This window comes from Anguilla rostrata, chromosome 7 (genome assembly GCF_018555375.3).
Source record: "Anguilla rostrata isolate EN2019 chromosome 7, ASM1855537v3, whole genome shotgun sequence".
In the NCBI taxonomy this organism is placed as follows: domain Eukaryota; kingdom Metazoa; phylum Chordata; class Actinopteri; order Anguilliformes; family Anguillidae; genus Anguilla; species Anguilla rostrata.
This window is the reverse complement of record NC_057939.1, coordinates 431552-451040: the sequence shown is the minus strand read 5'-3', so window position 1 is coordinate 451040 and position 19489 is coordinate 431552. Positions and strand designations below refer to the sequence as shown.

Here is a 19489-nt window from a genome sequence, read left to right as displayed (position 1 = left end):
TCAGGTGGGAACCCCCTGCACCCAGGGGGTGGAGTCAGGTGGGCGAGGTCAGCAAGGTGCAGTGGCTGGGTTTCTAATTTCATTCAAACACAAGGCTTCTAGTGCTATCTGTACAACATTCAAAAGACAAGTTTTATTATCCCAAAAATGATGATAATTATGAGACGAGGAGCTCAAACATCAAATCTGAAAATGAAACGCTAGAAAGGCCTCAAGACCCGTTCTGTTTCCTTCCCTTAGTGCTGCTGGGAGGGGCTGGAGCAGGGGAGACGGGTCAGGCTCACTACAGACAGACACCTTACTGACGGGTACACAGGTGAGTGGTGAAATCACAGGATGGGACGAGAACAGCTACCGCAGGATCGGGGGTTAGAGAGGAGGGCGGGCTGGGGGAGGGGGGGGTGGGTTTAGAGAGGAGGGCGGGCCAGGGTGCGGGGGGGGGGGTGTAGAGTGGTGTAGAGGGGACAGGGTAAGTGCTCTTGGGGAGTGTAGAGTGGTGTAGAAGGGACAGGGTAAGTGCTCTTGGGGGGTGTAGAGGGGACAGGGTAAGTGCTCTTGGGGAGTGTAGAGTGGTGTAGAAGGGACAGGGTAAGTGCTCTTGGGGAGTGTAGAGTGGTGTAGAGGGGACAGGGTAAGTGCTCTTGGGGAGTGTAGAGTGGTGTAGAAGGGACAGGGTAAGTGCTCTTGGGGAGTGTAGAGGGGACAGGGTAAGTGCTCTTGGGGAGTGTAGAGTGGTGCAGAGGGGACAGGGTAAGTGCTCTTGGGGAGTGTAGAGTGGTGTAGAAGGGACAGGGTAAGTGCTCTTGGGGAGTGTAGAGTGGTGCAGAGGGGACAGGGTAAGTGCTCTTGGGGGTGTGGGAGACAGAAGGCACTATGGCTGACTAACACATTGTCTTTAAGGCCCAGCACTAGGGCTGCACGACGCACAAGGTGCTATACAGTACTGCACATACTGACACTGCACAGAGCAGCAGCTTGACCCCGCCCCCTCGCCTGGCCCCACCTCCCAGCCTGGCCACACCCCCTCACCTGACCACGCCCCCTCGCCTGGCCCCACCCCCCACCTGAACCTGCCCCCTCTCCAAGCTCCGCCCCCTCACCTGGCCCCACCCCCCACCTGACCCTGCCCCCTTGCCAAGCCCCACCCCCTCACCTGGCCACACCCCCTCATCTGGCACCACCCCCTCACCTGGCCCCACCCCCCACCTGAACCTGCCCCCTCTCCAAGTTCCGCCCCTCACCTGGCCACACCCCCTTGTCTGGCACCGCCCCCTCGCCTGGCCCCATCCCCCACCTGACCCTGCCCCCTTGCCAGGCCCCACCCCCTCACCTGGCCACACCCCTCGCCTGACACCGCCCCCTCGTGCCCAATCCCTGGATGGCAAGGTTGCCAGGCTGGATATTATTCTGGGGGGCACAGGAAGGGGGTTCCCAGGTCGGCTCTGCTCTGCGCAGCGGTACTCTAACACACTCACTTTATTTCTGACTAGGTTTGGTCTACTAATAACAATGCAAAATAAAAGGCCTTTTAGGAACATGACTTCTCACACAGTGTTCTGTAGACTTCTCCAGCCTTCTTTCATAACTATCTTTTTACTAATATTAATATCCATTTCCTATATTTGCTTTTCTTGAAATAATAACATGAAATAAACAGTTTTTTGTTTGTTTTTTGTCTTAAAAAGCTACATATTTCCTACTGGGTATTCTATCAATTTGTTAGTGTTTCTCATAGTTAATTCCTTTATCTTAAAAAAAAATCTACTGACTGAAAAGAGGATAATTGCGAGTCCTGCTTGTTTGTTTCTTTCTTGTCTTTCTGTCCAGCGGCTCAAAGGTGTTTGTGTTTGGAGGAAATGTCCGACAGCGTTGGTTGGTGGTCTTTTTTCTGCAGGAGGGTAAAACTGTCCTCAGGTACGGTCAGAGAGCATGCTGGGATATTGGCTCATGCCAAATCCTGGCATTCCTGATGTAAACAGAAATATTCCCTCCCTACTCCACAGTTAAACAGAAATGTCCCGTCTGGGCTGGACCCCGGGTGCTGATGCTGACCCCCGCAGCATCCTCACACAGGTGCAGCATGGGTACCCCACCCCAATGCTGCAGAGGCTGCCAGGGTGACGCAGCGTCGTCAGGGTTACACAGCGTTGTTAGGGTTATGCAGCGTTGTCAGGGTTACGCTGGGTTTTATTTCCACTTTGTTGGGGAAATGCTTTTTCACAGTTTGGGAGAATGGAAGCCCTTTGAGCTGAGAAACAGTCACCTAACTACACATACACACACACACACACACACACATGCACACACAAACACACACACACACACACACATGCACACACTCACACGTACACACTCACACACACGTACACACACACACACTCTCACACTCACATGCACACACGCACACACACACACATACACACACACTCGTACACACACACACACATGCACACACACACACGCATACACACACACTCGTACACACACACTCACACATGCACATACACACACACACATACATACTCGTACACACTCACGCACACACACATTCACACACACACACACACACACGTACACACACCCACTCACAGACACGCAGGCATACACACATGCACACACACAGACACACATGAACACACACACACGTGCATACACATACAGACACTCACACTTGCAAACATACACACTCACACACACGCACGCACGCACACACACACATACGCACACACACACACAGAGGCTCTAATGAATATCACCCTTCTGTCATGTTCTTCCTGTTTCCAATAATGCACTGTTACTTTATTTGATTGTTGGTGTACTGGGGAAGCTCCTGTTTGTCAATACTGGGTTGAGGAAGCACAGGAGTTGAAGACCAATGAAACTGCAGATCTGCCTCTGCGTGTGTACAGCAGCCTATCAGACTAGATGGGGGGGTACTGCTATGGTCCATGTGCCTCCTGCAGAACACTAAACCCCTCCCATCACCCCCCCCCCCTCACTCAGCCTCCTCACACATGTGGGAGGGGGAGGGTGGAGCCAGGACCCTATCTTCCTCTTCCCCTGGGAGATCGCCAAGGGAACTAATGTTCTTCTCCCCCTCCTCCATCTCCTCCTCCTCCATCGCCTCCTCCTGCTCCTGCTCCTCCTCCTGCTCCTCCTCCTCCTCCTGTGGGCCCGTGCTGGCCCCCGCTGTGCAGCTGCGGGGGTTTGGGGGCGGGTCTGGGCTTTTGGGGCCCTCCTCCTGCAGTGAGAAGCCGTTGGCTGTCGCCGCCCTGCTGGCAGCCCAGTTACTGCAGGAGGTCCAGAGGGCCAGGGGCCGGGGGGGCGGCGGGGGCGCGTTGCCGGGGGAGACGCGCTTGCGGCGGGACTTGCTGGTGTGGTTGACCTGCAGGTGCATGGCCATGAGCTCGGCGGAGGACGTGCGGAAGGGGCAGAACAGGCACTGGCTGAGCGTGACCCCGCCCCCTCCCTCCAGGCCGGGGCGGCGGGACAGGTCCAGGGGCTCGAAGGCGTCCCCGTGGGGCGGCAGCCGCGTGGTGCTCAGCGCTTTGCGCCGCGACGTTTTGGGCGGCTTCGCCGGGGGCACCCTGCCCCACCCCCTCTGCCCCCCCCTGGGGAACCCCCCCGCCACCGCCCCCATGGAATACGGGAAGCCCTCTAGGTCTGCCCCGCCCCTCTGGGGCCCGCCTGCCTTGCGCTCTCGGGGCCACGCCTGGGCGTGTCTGGAGGCGGGGCTGGGGGCGAGGTCAGCGCTGTTCTCTGCCCTACTGAAGGGACCCTCCTGGGGAGTCCGGTGGCGGGGGCTGGGGGGCAGGGAAGAGGCTAAGGGGGGCGCAGAGTTCCTCTGCTCACGGTGGTGTCTCTGCAAGTGGTACTTCAGAGACCCAGACTGTGTGCCAGCATAGTCACAGTGTGGACACTTATAGGGCCTCTCACCTGAAACACACACACACAGTCAGCTACAAATGCACGTACACACACACACACACAGAGTCAGTTACTAACACACACACACACACACACAGAGTCAGTTACTAACACACACACACACACACACAGAGTCAGTTACTAACACACACACACACACACACACACACACACACAGAGTCAGTTACTAACACACACACACACACACACACACAAAGAGTCAGCTACAAATGCACGTACACACACACACACACAGAGTCAGTTACTAACACACACACACACACACACACAAAGAGTCAGCTACAAATGCACATACACACACACACACACAGGGTCAGCTACAAATGCACATACACACACACACGCACACACACACACAGAGTCAGCTACTAACACACACATACACACATACACACACAGTCAGCTACAAATGCACATACACACACACACACAGAGTCAGCTACTAATACACACACACACACACACACAGAGTCAGCTACAAATGCACACACACACAGTCAGCTACATGCACATACACACAACAGAGTCAGCACTAACCACACACAACACACAACACAATAGTCAGGGGCGACGACGCACATTCTAATGCAGATGTACAATGGCTGAAAGTATAGCAAAGCACATGTTGTAGGCAGGTGTGGGGAGATGGGATGAGATTGTAGGCAGGTTGTGGGGAGATGGGCTGAGATGTTGTAGGCAGGTGTGGGGAGATGGGTGAGATTGTAGAGTGTCTGTAAGGGCAGGTGTGGGAGATGGGATGAGAGTGTAGTGTATGGGCAGGTGTGGGGTGAGATGGGCTGAGATGTTGTAGGCAGGTGTGGGGAGATGGGCTGGATGTGTAGGCAGGTGTGGGGAGATGGGCTGAGATGTTGTAGGCAGGTGTGGGGAGATGGGATGAGATGTTGTAGGCAGGTGTGGGGAGATGGGCTGAGATGCTGTAGGCAGGTGTGGGGAGATGGGATGAGATGCTGTAGGCAGGTGTGGGGAGATGGGCTGAGATGTTGTAGGCAGGTGTGGGTAGATGGGATGAGATGCTGTAGGCAGGTGTGGGGAGATGGGCTGAGATGTTGTAGGCAGGTGTGGGGAGATGGGATGAGATGCTGTAGGCAGGTGTGGGGAGATGGGATTAGATGCTGTAGGCAGGTGTGGGGAGATGGGCTGAGATGCTGTAGGCAGGTGTGGGGAGATGGGCTGAGATGCTGTAGGCAGGTGTGGGGAGATGGGCTGAGATGTTGTAGGCAGGTGTGGGGAGATGGGATGAGATGTTGTAGGCAGGTGTGGGGAGATGGGCTGAGATGCTGTAGGCAGGTGTGGGGAGATGGGATGAGATGTTGTAGGCAGGTGTGGGGAGATGCTGTAGGCAGGTGTGGGGAGATGGGCTGAGATGTTGTAGGCAGGTGTGGGGAGATGCTGTAGGCAGGTGTGGGGAGATGGGCTGAGATGTTGTAGGCAGGTGTGGGGAGATGGGATGAGATGTAGGCAGGTGTGGGGAGATGGGCTGAGATGTTGTAGGCAGGTGTGGGGAGATGGGATGAGATGTGTAGGCAGGTGTGGGGATGGATGCTGTAGGCAGGTGTGGGGAGATGGGCTGGATGTTGTAGGCAGGTGTGGGTGGGATGATGTGTAGGCAGGTGTGGGGAGATGGGCTGAGATGTGTAGGCAGGTGTGGGGAGATGGGATGAGATGTTGTAGGCAGGTGTGGGGAGATGATGACTGTAGGCAGGTGGGAATGGGGAGATTGTGGCAGTGTGGGATGCTGTAGGCAGGTGTGGGGAGATGGGCTGAGATGTTGTAGGCAGGTGTGGGGAGATGGGATGAGATGCTGTAGGCAGGTGTGGGGAGATGGGCTGGGATGCTGTAGGCAGGTGTGGGGAGATGGGTGGATGCTTGTAGGCAGGTGTGGGAGAGTGAGATGCTGTAGGCAGGTGTGGGGAGATGCTGTAGGCAGGTGTGGGGAGATGGGCTGAGATGTTGTAGGCAGGTGTGGGGAGATGGGATGAGATGTTGTAGGCAGGTGTGGGGAGATGGGATGAGATGCTGTAGGCAGGTGTGGGGAGATGGGCTGGGATATACCTGTATGCACTCGTAGGTGTACCTTCAGGTGGTGAGAGGAGCGGAATGCTTTTCCGCAGTACGGACAGTCTTTCACACCTGTCCCCCTCACCCTCTCTCTGACCGAGCCTGCCCGTAATCCATTCTCACCTGACACAGGTGGAGAGACAGAGGGAGGAGATGATAGAGGAGAAAAGAGAGAGTGTGAGTGTGTGTGTGTGCGTGCGGGTGTGTGTGTGTGTGTGTGCGCATGTGTGCTGTATTTCTGCTGTTACATGATGTTATATGTCATATGTTATATGTGTGTGTGAGTGTGTGCTTTACCTTGGTTGTGGCTGATGCCGGAGTGTAATCCTCCAGCAGGGTGCAGTAAAGGGGCGGTTGTTTTTGGGGTGTGGGGTGCGGGGGTTTTGGGGGCATGGCCAGGTTTCCTGGGCTCCTCCCTGTGGGGTCTGTGGGTGTGCACACGTGCGTGAGCGATAGCCTGTGGCAGCGAGCCGAACAGCTTCCCGCAGTCCGGGCACTCCCAGGGCGCGGCAGGGGCGTCGGCTCGGGCGTCGGCTCGCGACAGCAGGCCCTCCAGGTACGCACGCACCTGCTCTGCCTCGCCGGCCACCGAGCTCTTCTGTACGCGCTGCTGCCCCTGCTGGCTGGAGGCTAAACTACGCGCCACCAGCTGCCAGACAGCTGCTCCCCCTGCCCCCATGCTGGCCCCGCCCCCAGCGCTGGCCCCGCCCCTCTCAGCCACCTGCGCCACAGCCTGCAGCCTCTCCATGCAGCTGCCGCCCCCGTCGCCTGGCAACCCCAGGTAACTCAGCAGCGAGGCCTTACTGGGCTCTCCGGCCTCCCCAGGCCCCGCCCTGGCCCCGCCCCCACGCGCCAGGAGCAGGCTGGAGTACAGCGCCCCAAACGCCTGGCTCCTGGGGGGGGCCTTGCTCTGCTCCCCGGCACCGCCCCCTGAGGCCCCGCCCCCTGAGGCCCCGGCTCCTGAGGCCCCGCCCGCTTTCAGGCCCAGCTTGTTCAGGTGCACCTTCATGTGGTTCTTCAGGAACCAGGGCTCCTTGAAGCCCCGCCCACACACCTGACACTTGTGGTCAAGGGAGGCCTTGTGCTTGCGCATGTGGCCCTTCAGAAACCAGGACTGCGTGAAGCGCTGTCCGCAGGTGTCGCAGCGGAACGCGGGCAGGGGGAGCGGCAGGGGGGCGGGGCCGGGAGCGGGGCCAGGGCTCTCAGGGGCGTGGCTCTCCTGCAGGTGCGCGGCCAGCGCCTCCTCCTGGCTGGCGGAGAAAGCGCACATGCTGCACTTGTAGGGGTTGTGCAGGATGCGGACGTGCCGGGACAGCTCTCCGGCCGTGCGGAACTTCCCCTTGCAGGCGTGGCAGCGGAACGAGGACGCCACCTGAGAGGCGGGGTCTTCAGCGGGGGCGAGGGGCACGGCCCCCTCTGTGAGGGGCGGGGGCGGGGTCACAGCAGGCGGGCTGAGGGTGGGCAGGCCGACGGGACTCCCCGTCTCCAGCGGCGGGTTGGGGTTGTGGTGGCGCTCGCGTTCGCGCTCGCGGTCCAGAGTGTGGGCTCGGGCGTGCAGAGACAGTATGCTGTTGAAACGGAACCTCTTCCCACACACTTTACAGGGGAACCTGAGCTGCAGCCCCGCCCCCTGCCCCGCCCCCTCTTGCCCCGCCCCGGCCGGCCGGCCGTTGTGGAACAGCTGCAGGTCCAGCTCTGCGCTGCTCCGGGGGTCCTGACTGGAGCACAGGGCACGCTCCAGAGCTCCGAAACCCAGCCCCCCGCCCGGCCCCCCGCCCAGCCCCCCGCCCGGGAACAGCGGGGACGGGGGGGGCGACAGCTCCTCTTCATCCTCCTCTTCCTCCTCCTCCTGCTCCGGCTCATCGTCATGGTCACGGTGCGGTTGGGGGGAGGGTGGGGTGTGCTGCAGGGGGAGGGGGCTGTGGTCCAAGGTGGGGAGGGGGCTGTGGTCCAGGGCGGGGAGGGGGGGGGACATCTGGGGTGGGTCACAGGACAGAGCCAGCACACACTCCGGAGGGGAATCCATACTCTGAGGGTGAGATGTAGGGAAACAGAGAGGGAGAGAGGAATGAAATGCTTTTAATGTAAACTTGTTTTTAAGTGAAATCAGGAAGAAAGGGGTTCATATGATCAGATTTCAGTGTGTAGGAATGGAAGCTTGTGTTGTGAGAGTTTTCAGAGAGGCATTCAACAGCTTCTGTGTGATTCTGAATGAACACATTAGCAGTACAGGTGCATGGTCTCTCTGGAACAGCACATCTCTGAGTGAACACAGCAGTACAGGTGCATGGTCTCTCTGGAACAGCACATCTCTGAGTGAACACAGCAGTACAGGTGCATGGTCTCTCTAGAACAGCACATCTCTGAGTGAACACAGCAGTACAGGTGCATGGTCTCTCTGGAACAGCACATCTCTGAGTGAACACAGCAGTACAGGTGCATGGTCTCTCTGGAACAGTACATCTGTGTGGTCTCACCTTTAGAGTGAGTGTGACATGCTCCGGTCTGTTTGCAGAGGGAGGAACAGATACAGCGATTCCAGTCCTTCTGAGCCCCTGCTACAGCTCCCTGAAAAACACCATCATCATCACCATCATCATCATCATCACCAGCATCTTCACCTCCACCTTCAGCATCTGTGCAGGTTTGTGTCTGTAGCTCTGATAGTGCTCAGAAGTGGACTGAAATTAGTATGGTAATAATAATAATAATGATAATCGTTGTTGCAAAGACATTAAACTGTAAACAAGGAGAAACTACCCTGCAGTACATTAAATTATAAACAAGAAGTTAAAACTACTCTAATGAGCATTAAACCATATTACATAAACAGCAAAGACCCACAGACTGAAAAAAAGAAAAGTTCCAGCTAAATCAGGCTGGGAAAGGTTCTAGAGAGGGCAGGCTGGAGGAGTGGAGATGCAGTCTAAAGAGGATGTTCTGCAGTCTAAAGAGGAGGTTCTGCAGTCTAAAGAGGAGGTTCTGCAGTCTAAAGAGGAAGTTCTGCAGTAACAGAAAAGTATGAGCATTTAATGACTCAGTTTCAATGACTTCCATCAGTGGCGGAGGGAGGGTCCTGTGTGTGAGGCAGAGGGAGGGTCCTGTGTGTGAGGCAGAGGGAGGGGCCTGTGTGTGAGTCAGAGGGAGGGGCCTGTGTGTGAGTCAGAGGGAGGGGCCTGTGTGTGAGTATACACTATTATGACACTTCATCTGAATCAGAAATGAGTCCTGAAAGAGCTGTACATGGGAGCAACGAGGGACAGGAAGCAGTCCCTTCCCCTTGCGCCCTTCCTGCACTCACACAGTGACTTTAAAAAGTACAGCTATGCTCACACAGTACAGCTACGCTCACAGTGACTTTAAACAGTACAGCTACACTCACACAGTACAGCTACGCTCACACACACAGTACAGCTACACTCACACATAGTACAGCTACACTCACACAGTACAGCGACGCTCACACACAGTACAGCTACGCTCACACACACAGTACAGCTACACTCACACAGTACAGCTATACTCACACACATAGTACAGCTACGCTCACACACACAATACAGCTACACTCACATAGCAATTACACACACAATGCACACATGCAAACAAATGTATAGTCTGACTTGCAGGTGTGTTTCTCGTAAACTTGCGGCTAGCAGCTGGTTTTAATAGACTCAGACTAGCGGGTGGTTTTAATAGACTCAGACTAGCAGCTGGTTTTAATAGACTCAGACTAGCGGCTGGTTTTAATAGACTCAGACTGACGGGTGGTTTTAATAGACTCAGACTAGCGGGTGGTTTTAATAGACTCAGACTAGCGGGTGGTTTTAATAGACTCAGACTAGCGGGTGGTTTTAATAAACTCAGACTAGCGGGTGGTTTTAATAGACTCAGACTAGCGGCTGGTTTTAATAGACTCAGACTAGCGGGTGGTTTTAATAGACTCAGACTAGCAGCTGGTTTTAATAGACTCAGACTAGCGGGTGGTTTTAATAGACTCAGACTAGCAGCTGGTTTTAATAGACTCAGACTAGCAGTTGTGGTTTTAATAGACTCAGACTAGCAGTTGTGGTTTTAATAGACTCAGACTAGCAGCTGTGGTTTTAATAGACTCAGACTAGCGGGTGGTTTTAATAGACTCAGACTAGCGGGTGGTTTTAATAGACTCAGACTGACAGGTGGTTTTAATAGACTCAGACTAGCAGCTGTGGTTTTAATAGACTCAGACTAGCGGGTGGTTTTAATAGACTCAGACTAGCGGGTGGTTTTAATAGACTCAGACTAGCGGGTGGTTTTAATAGACTCAGACTAGCAGCTGTGGTTTTTATTCCTCATTTTATTGAAATTACAGCCTCTGCCCTAACCCTAACCCTAACCCTAACCCTCTGCCCTTGTTTACCTATACCTGTGTTCAAAAGTCTCTCAGCAAGCTGCTCTTTCTTTTTGATTTGAGTACTTCCCCAGATAGCAAGCGATTCTGGACCGGATCTGGGCTGATTCAGGATCTGGATTGATTCAGCACAGCAGTCGCAAATCTGGTCCAGAGTCGCTTCTTATCTGGGTCTGGTCCGCATCCTGCAATTTGGGAGGATGGAATGAATCATTCACAGCAGAGAGGGGGCTCCTTTAAAACAGCTGATGTGTTGTGTGGGGGTACGTTTATAAACAAAGAGGGGTTCAAGGCACATTAAAGCACATTTACATGGATATATTTCACATTTTACTGAATAAAATATGTTAACATCTGCCATTTTACTAGAGCTGACAAATTTCCATTTTTATGTGGTCCATCCTGGCTCCACTGATTTGTGACAGGAAGCCAGGAGTGGATCATGCAAACTGCCACACTGCCCCCTGATGGAGATACAGCCACCGACACTCACTCTAATGTGCTGGCTGACATTTTGATTCAGTCATGACTCAAGGGCAGCACAGCCTCTCTATCTGTCCCTCTCTCTCTGTCTCTGTCTCTCCCTCTCTGTCTCTCTCTCTCTCCCCCTCTCTCTGTCTGCATCTGGCATTATTGTTCCCTCTTTTTCCCAGTTTCTCCCTCCCCTTTTCCCCTCCCCCGTCTCTCTCATCCTCCCTCCCTCCTTCCCTCTGTCACAGGTTTCCATTCATTCTCTCTCCCTCCCTGTGCTCCCTCTCTCCCCCTCTCTCTTCCTGTCTACCCTTCTCTCTCCCCCTCTCTCTCCCTTTCTTCCTTCATCTCTGTCTCCCTCTCTCCCTCTCTGTGCTCTCTCTCCCCCTCTCTCTCTTCCTTTCTACCCCTCTCTCCCTTCCTCCCTCTCTGTCTCCCTGCTTCTCTCTCTCTCCTTGCTTCTCTCTCTCTCTCTCTGCCCACAGAGCTGCCAGCTGGCATTCTGCCAGTGAATGCTGATATCAGCTGGTAGACTGGCCCTGCCAACATGGCGAATTACAGAGAAAGCGGGAGGAAGAAAGGAAGAGACCGAAAGGGATGAGGGGAGAGAAAGAGACAGCCCGAGTGAGCACACAGAGGCAGAGAGATAGTGATGGACAGAAAAGAGGGATGGAGAGGGAGGACGAGAGAATAGAGGGATAGGGAAGCCAACAGAGGAGGCAGAGATCACCCTTTCCATCCTGTAATAAGCACAGGTGTAAAGTAACACAGTCCAGCACAGTGACACAGTCCAGCACAGCCACACAGTCCAGCACAGCCACATAATCCAACACAGGCCTACAGTCACACAGTCCAGCACAACCACACAGTCCAACACAGGCATACAGTAACACAGTCCAGCACAGCCACACAGTCCAACACAGGCGTACAGTGACACAGTCCAACACAGGCATACAGTGACACAGTCCAACACAGGCGTACAGTGACACAGTCCAGCACAGGCATACAGTGACACAGTCCAGCACAGGTTCTGTAGTCACACAGTCCAGCACAGGCATACAGTGACACAGTCCAGCACAGGTTCTGTAGTCACACAGTCCAGCACAGGTGTGCAATCACACACTCTCTCGCACTTATACACGTACACACACTCATAAATAAACACACTATACAAACTCTTTCACACTTACACACGCATGCAGACTCATACACACACACAAGCACAGACACATACACACAGTGTCTCGCTCACACACACACTCTCACACTTACACACACACACATTATTATCTCTCTCTCACACATACACACACTGTCACACTCATGTACACACACTCACACACATACACACACTCTCTCACACACATGTACACGCACACACATACAGTTCCATAATGTTTGGGGCAAAGACATTTTTTCTTGATTTAGCTCTGTACTCCACAATTTTAGATTTGTAATGAAACAATTCACGTGTTAAAGTGCAGATTCTCAGCTTTTATTAAAAGGTATTTTTTCATACATTTTGGTTTCACCAAGTAGAAATTATAGTACTTTTTACACATAGATCCCCCATTTCAGGGCACCATAATGTTTGGGACATATGGCTTCACAAGTGTTTTTGATGAATAGGTGTGCTGAATTGTTTACTCAGAGCAGGTATAAGACAGCTTGCAGTATCTAGTCTTGATTCTAGCCTTTTGATTGCCTCTGGAGTCTGTTATTGGCATCTGTCAAAATAAGGACCAGAGATGTGCCAATGAAAGTCAAGGAAGCATTATCAAGCTGAGAAATAAGGAAAAACAGTCAGAGACAATAGGCCAAACCTCAGGCTTACCAAACCAATCTGTTTGGAACATCCTAGAGAAGTAAGAGTGCTCGGTGAGCTCAGTGACCACAAAGGGCCTGGTAGGCCAAGGAAGACCTACAGTTTATGACTGAAGAATTCTCACCATAATAAAGGAAATTAAAACCTGTCACAAACCTGTCCGACCGAGCAGAAGACACTCTTCAGGAGGCAGGTGTGGATGTGTCAGTGACTAATGTCAGCAGAAGACACTCTTCAGGAGGCAGGTGTGGATGTGTCAGTGACTAATGTCAGCAGAAGACACTCTTCAGGAGGCAGGTGTGGATGTGTCAGTGACTAATGTCAGCAGAAAACTTCATAAACAGAACTAAAGAGCCTACACTGCAAGATGCAAAGCACTAGGTAACCACTAAAACAGGATGGCAGGCTAGAGTTCACTAAGACATACCAGGTAACCACTAAAACAGGATGGCCAGGCTGGAGTTCACTAAGACATACCAACAAAACAGCCTGTCCCGCAGAGTTATGGCAGTAGGTCTTGTGGACAGATGAGACCAAGATTCACTTGTACCATGTGGAGGCCAAAGGAACTGCCCAAGATCCAAAGCACCCCCCCCCCCACACACACACACCCCCTTCCCTCATCTGCTAAACATGGTGGTGGGAGTGTTATGGTTTGGGCTGCCACAGGTACTGGCTCACTTTGTCTTCACTGAAGATATAACTGCTGATAGCAGCAGAATGATCTCTGAAGTATACAGAAGCATATTATCTGCTCAAGTTCAAGCAAATGCCTCCTAACTCATTGGACAGGACTTTATTCTACAGGAGGACAATGATCCCAAACATACTGCTGAAGCAACAAATAAGTTTTGACAAAGCCCTAAACTGGACATTTCTTAACTGGCTAAGTCATTAACCTGGTCTGAATCCAACTGAACATGTTTTTCTTATGCTGAAGAGAAAACTTAACACGACCAGCCCCTGAAACACGCAGGAGCTGGTTGCAGTACGGACATGGGTGAGCATTACCAGAGAAGATACTCGGCACCTGGTGATGTCTGAGCATTACCAGAGAAGATACTCGGCACCTGGTGATGTCTGTGGGTCACAGACTTCAAGCAGTCATTGCATGCAAAGGACATGTGAGAAAGTACTAAACATGACTGCTTTAATTTACAAAACAGTAATATGTCCCAAACATTATTGTGCCCTGAAATGGGGGGACTGTATATAAAAAGTGTTTTAATTTCCAGTGTATAAAAATACCCTTAAATAAAAGCTGTGAAAGTGCACTTTAACCACATGTGAGTTGTTTCATTACAAACTTAGTATTCTGGAGTACAGACCCAAATCAAGTAACAAACTTCTTTGTCCCTATCATTATGGAGCTCACAGTATATATACAGTGTGTAAGTATTTGGACAGTGACACTATTTTTGTTTTGTTTCTGTACTGCAGCGCATTGGATTTGAAATGAAACAATGAAAATGAGTTTAAAATGCAGACTATCCGCTTTAATTTCAGGGTATTTACATCCATATTGGGTGACCTGTATAAGAATGACAGCCCTTTTTATACATAGTCCCCCATTTTTTGGGGAGTAAATTTAATTAGACAAATTAACATAATTTTAAATAATGTTGTCATACTTAGTACTTAGCTGCAAACCCTTTTCATTTGCCTGAAGCCGGAGCCACAGACATCAGCAGGTGCTGAGTGTCTCCCCTGGTGCTGCTCTGCACTTCCCTGGTGCTGCTCTGCCAGGCCTGTACTGCACTTCCCTGGTGCTGCTCTGCCAGGCCTGTACTGCACTTCCCTGGTGCTGCTCTGCCAGGCCTGCACTGCACTTTCCTGGGGCTGCTCTGCACTTCCCTGGTGATGCTCTGCCAGGCCTGTACTGCACTTCCCTGGTGCTGCTCTGCCAGGCCTGTAGTGCACTTCCCTGGTGCTGCTCTGCCAGGCCTGTACTGCACTTCCTTGGTCCTGTTCTGCACTTCCCTGGTGCTGCTCTGCCAGGCCTGTACTGCACTTCCCTGGTGCTGTTCTGCACTTCCCTGGTGCTGCTCTGCCAGGCCTGTACTTCACTTCCCTGGTGCTGCTCTGCCAGGCCTGTACTGCACTTCCCTGGTGCTGCTCTGCCAGGCCTGTACTGCACTTCCCTGGTGCTGCTCTGCCAGGCCTGTACTGCACTTCCCTGGTGATGCTCTGCCAGGCCTGTTCTGTAGCCATCTTCAGTTCCTGTTTGTTTCTGGGGCTTTTTGCCTTCGTCTTCAGCAAGTGAAAAGCATATTCAATTAGATTCAAGTCAGGTGATTGACTTGGCCATTCAAGAACATTCCACCTTGAGCAGATAAGCAAATGTATCTGTACACTTCAGAATTCATCCTGCTGCTTCAGTCGGCAATGAAGACCTGTGAGCCAGTTCCAGTTTCAGCCATGCATGCCCAAACCATAACACTACATCCACCATGTTTCACAGATGGGGGGTGGGGTACTTCGGATCTTGAGCAGTTCCTTTCTTTTTCCACACTTTCCTCTTTCCATCATTTTGGGACAGGTTAATACTAATCTGTCCATAAGACTCTGTTACAGAATTCTACAGTTTTTTTTCAGCAAACTGTAACATTTCCATTCTGTCTTTGGGGCTTAGCAGTGGTGTGCACCTTGCAGTGAACCATTTGAGGTTATGCTGGTGTAGTCTTCTCCTTATGGCTTATGGAAGTCTTTGACACAACCATGCCTACATCCTGGAGAGTGTTCTTGATCTGTTTGACAGTTGAAAAGCGGTAATTTCTACATGTTTGAAAGTATTCTTAGGTCATCCACCACAGTGGTCTGACAGGTTATTTTGACACACCCAATGTTTTAGCTACATCTCTGGCCAATTTATTCTGACTTCTCAGCCTTGCGATAGGCAGGCTGCTATACTGGCACTGACACTTCTGTGGTCCTCGTGTTGAGAGACAATAGCAACAGACTCCAAATGCAAATTCCACACAGGGAACCAAATCTAGACCTTTTGTTAGCATGACCTATGCTGCAAAGACACAACTGGCCAAGAAACAGCTGAGCAGCCAATTGTCCAATTACTTTAGAGCCCCATAACATTGGGGACTGAATGGCTGTAGTTCCTGCATGGATCGCCTACAGGGAGCTGACAGTCTGCACTTTAACGTCCTATTCTTTGGTTTATTTCAAATCCCATGTGCCTGAGTATACAACCAAAACAAAAAATTGTCACTGTCCAAATACTTATGCACTGCATTATATATATATATATATATATATATATATATATATATATATACTCCTCGTTAGTAATAATACATTCCATTTAACATTAAAGTTGTGAAAGTGAGCGATTCTACGGCGAGCAGGTTTGTAGCACGCTACGGGAGTGCCAGAGACGCGCGCAGATGACATGTCTGTTTCTTATCTCAAGAGGAATTTCCTCTCGCTGCAAGATGTGCGTCAATAACGCGCAACCATTTTCAGTCGCTCTCCGCTTCTCCCGCGGCCATCTCAATTAAAAAGCCACATTAATGAAATAAATAAGTGCCAACACACACACACACGAATGTAGAAGCGTTGCAGAAAACCCTCTCAAAAGAGGTTCCCTTCGCGTAGTTTAAGATAATTTCGGATGCAATTAAACGGTGATTTAACACACTGTCCCATATTTATCACGAACATAATAGCTAATAAATGTTGTTTATATCTTACTAATATCATTGCTGTTATTTGGTTTTACGGATAAAAGGCCAATCACTGAGCGTCATGGCTCTCGCAGGCGTCTCCCATCGCCTTTCTCTCTAAAATTTACAACAAAAGATTAGTGGAAGGGGAAGAAACGAGTGCACGAAGTGCCATCGTGGATTTCATTTTGAATTTCTCTGCCAATCTCTCCGCCCTCTCAAAATTACGGCGCTTCTTTCACACACTGCCCTGCTTGCTCACAAATAGCCTACCAAACTCAACGTCACACTTGAAAGATTTTCCCCATAAAGACAGGCTTTTTAAAGGTTACGTTTACACGTTTGCTACTTTTGTTGAAAGCTACGTAGCCAAGAGTGGGGTGAATGCCGGAGCTAGTTACTCCAAAGAGGTGACGTTAGGACAAGCAGTCGGCCGTAATAGTAATGTTTGTAGTAGTGAGTAGCAGCGGTAGCAGCAGAAATGTGATAATGGCTGTTTACGAATCAAATTCGTGGTGACAGTATGAGGTAGTCGTACCTCTGCTTAATCCAAATTATTCCTTCCTACATCCTGACAAAAGAATGAGATAATCAACTGCTATGGTGTTTAGCCTACCGACGATAGTGGTTTCCTCGAATCTCTTGATATGTTGCCAGTTCATATTTTGTAACTGAAAAGCAGTTGTCCAAAATGGCACGAATTGGACAGTTTCGCGTTTTCTGTGTTACTTTTTTCATACTTTGGTCTCATAGATTTAATGTTCTGCTACGTAGGCCTATAAGTTATTTCACGAAGCTATTCTGACGATTAGTAAATACAAATATAAAAGAACAAACGCAACATATATGCATAAATTAGTGAAATATAGTATATTCAAATGTAATACACTTTTAAAATACGATGTGCCTTCTTACCGAAAACTTTGCTAAAGTTAACGTATCAATATTTTATAAGTCTTACATGTGCTTGTGGATTTACTTTGGCTTACTTTTTTACTTCATAAATTGTAGGAGTCTGTTACAGTTGGGCAGAGGCATATCTGTTGCAGGTACTTGCCAGTATTTAGGCCCTCGTCTAAGTTGCAAAATTTTAGTTTTGATGTTCTGTTTAATCCAGAGTTTAACACGATGGTCATACAACTGGACACCCGCGTTACATAGGGCTACACTGGCTTCGTACAGCCAGAACTACTCAAGTGAACACAGCGACATGTATGCAAAACCGCCAATCACTGCGACCACCCGCTACTGCAACACATGCAAAAGAAAAGGCTGTAAAATAAATGCGGAGATTGTACGTACAATTATTTTAAATATTGTACGTACCATATACATTGAAGATTATTTGCCATATTTGCAAAAGTCGTCGTCAGATAGTTGTTTAAAAACAATAGACTGGTCGTAATAAAATAATAATTTAAGTACTGTTTCACCGGAATGCAAAAACACTGCAGTTACGTATAATCGCCTATAAATGTGCACATATATGCATTCATAAGTATTTTTTTATATAAAAGAATTTTTGTGATGAAAGTAAGGCTCAGTGTACTTACGGGAGAGGCGGCGAGGAGATTAATGACGCTACACGTCATGATTACGTTTCACTTGAATTAAATACATTACGAGTTGGGAAAAAATGGAAATCGGGGTTGTTGTATACAAGCATACGCCGTTCCCCCCTCCCCTCTCTCTCCTCCTCCCCTTCTCTCTCGCACGTCTCTCTCCCTTGAATTTTTTCAAAGATCCCTTTATTGTGCAGTCGTGAGTGAGTGAATGAGAGAGAGAGGGAGCGATGAGAGAGGGTGGGAGAGTGATGTAGGTTGCAAATGTAATTATAATCTCTCGAGCACCATTTTAGACCGTTCCCACATTCGGAGCACCTTTGCCGAGCTATCGCACGCGCTGTGGAGCGGCGCACAAATCATACCACGCGGAAACCCAGCAAACTGTTCGTCTCACCTACAAAATGCTATCATGCTGTACCAATTCGGGGTATTTTTTCCACTCAAATGTGCGGCAGAAGTGACAGTTTTAGGTGTGGTTTCCGAGCGTGTTTTGGTGAGCCGAGCCCGGAAGCGCACGGCTTCAAAGTTTCAGATGAAAGCTACAGGAGTATGTGATTTGTTTTTCATTTCAACACATCCGGTTAGTTATCAATGCTGAGGAATGTTTAAAGAAATCACATCCAATGTGTGTTTCTCCTCCTGTACTCATAGGCATAGACTGCAGAAAATATTTGAATTTTTATTAGTTATGAAAGAACCCTGCGAATGAGCCTCACCTGGACAGTCCTGTCTGAACCGGAGTCAGTCTGAAGAGAGCCGGCATTTAATTTCACCACATTTAGAGGCCTGTCTGTCCCCTTTAAAGTAAATATGAACATATTTAAACGCATCCTCCATGTATGCCCATTAGTAAATGCTTTCCAGATCAGTCCTGTGTGCAATTTGAGCTGCTCAGAGGTATGGTGCTCAGGGCTGTGGTGTTCAGGGCTGTGGTGTTCAGTGGTATGGTGCTCAGGGCTGTGGTGTTTAGGGGTATGGTGCTCAGGGGTGTGGTGCTCAGGGCTGTGGTGTTCAGGGGTATGGTGTTCAGTGGTATGGTGCTCATGGCTGTGGTGTTTAGGGGTATGGTGCTCAGGGGTGTGGTGTTCAGGGGTGTGGTGTTCAGGGGTATGGTGCTCAGGGCTGTGGTGTTCAGTGGTATGGTGCTCATGGCTGTGGTGTTTAGGGGTATGGTGCTCAGGGCTGTGGTGTTCAGGGGTATGGTGTTCAGGGGTATGGTGCTCAGGGTGGGTGTTCAGGGTGTGGTGTCAGGGGTATGGTCTCAGGGCTGTGGTTTCAGTGGTATGTGCTCATGGCTTGGTGATTAGGGTATGGTGCTCAGTGGTGTGTGGTTCAGGGTATGGTGCTCAGGGCTCTGGTGTTCAGGGGTATGGTGCTCAGGGCTGTGGTGTTCAGTGGTATGGTGCTCATGGCTGTGGTGTTTAGGGGTATGGTGCTCAGGGGTGTGGTGTTCAGGGGTGTGGTGTTCAGGGGTATGGTGCTCAGGGGTGTGGTGTTCAGGGGTGTGGTGTTCAGGGGTATGGTGCTCAGGGCT

The 19489-nt window shown here is 50.8% G+C and overlaps 1 protein-coding gene across 2 annotated transcripts; it reads right to left on the bottom strand.

Moving 5' to 3' along the window:
* Nucleotides 1–1896: 1896 nt before the first annotated feature.
* znf219 (zinc finger protein 219) lies at nucleotides 1897–18206 on the bottom strand. 2 transcript variants are annotated; one of them, XM_064342168.1, is made up of 5 exons: nucleotides 17944–18206; nucleotides 8505–8595; nucleotides 6325–8056; nucleotides 6022–6150; nucleotides 1897–3936 (listed from the first exon to the last, which is right to left on the bottom strand). In XM_064342168.1, exons 3-5 carry the CDS (start codon nucleotides 8051–8053, stop codon nucleotides 2996–2998), a joined length of 2799 nt encoding a protein of 932 aa, XP_064198238.1. In that variant the 5' UTR covers nucleotides 8054–8056; nucleotides 8505–8595; nucleotides 17944–18206; the 3' UTR covers nucleotides 1897–2995. The 2 variants fall into 2 exon arrangements, with proteins under 2 accessions (XP_064198238.1, XP_064198239.1); XM_064342169.1 differs by lacking the exon at nucleotides 17944–18206 and adding an exon at nucleotides 10427–10595.
* Between the last annotated feature and the right edge of the window lie 1283 nt (nucleotides 18207–19489).

Coding starts and splice junctions, on each gene's coding strand:
- znf219 (XM_064342168.1), bottom strand. CDS start 8,053: ATGGATTCCCCTCCGGAGTGTGTGCTGGCTCTGTCCTGTGACCCACCC. Junction 6,151..6,324: donor CGGCATCAGCCACAACCAAG/GTAAAGCACACA, acceptor CACCTGTGTCAG/GTGAGAATGGATTACGGGCA. Junction 3,937..6,021: donor ACACCTACGAGTGCATACAG/GTATATCCCAGC, acceptor TGTGTGTTTCAG/GTGAGAGGCCCTATAAGTGT.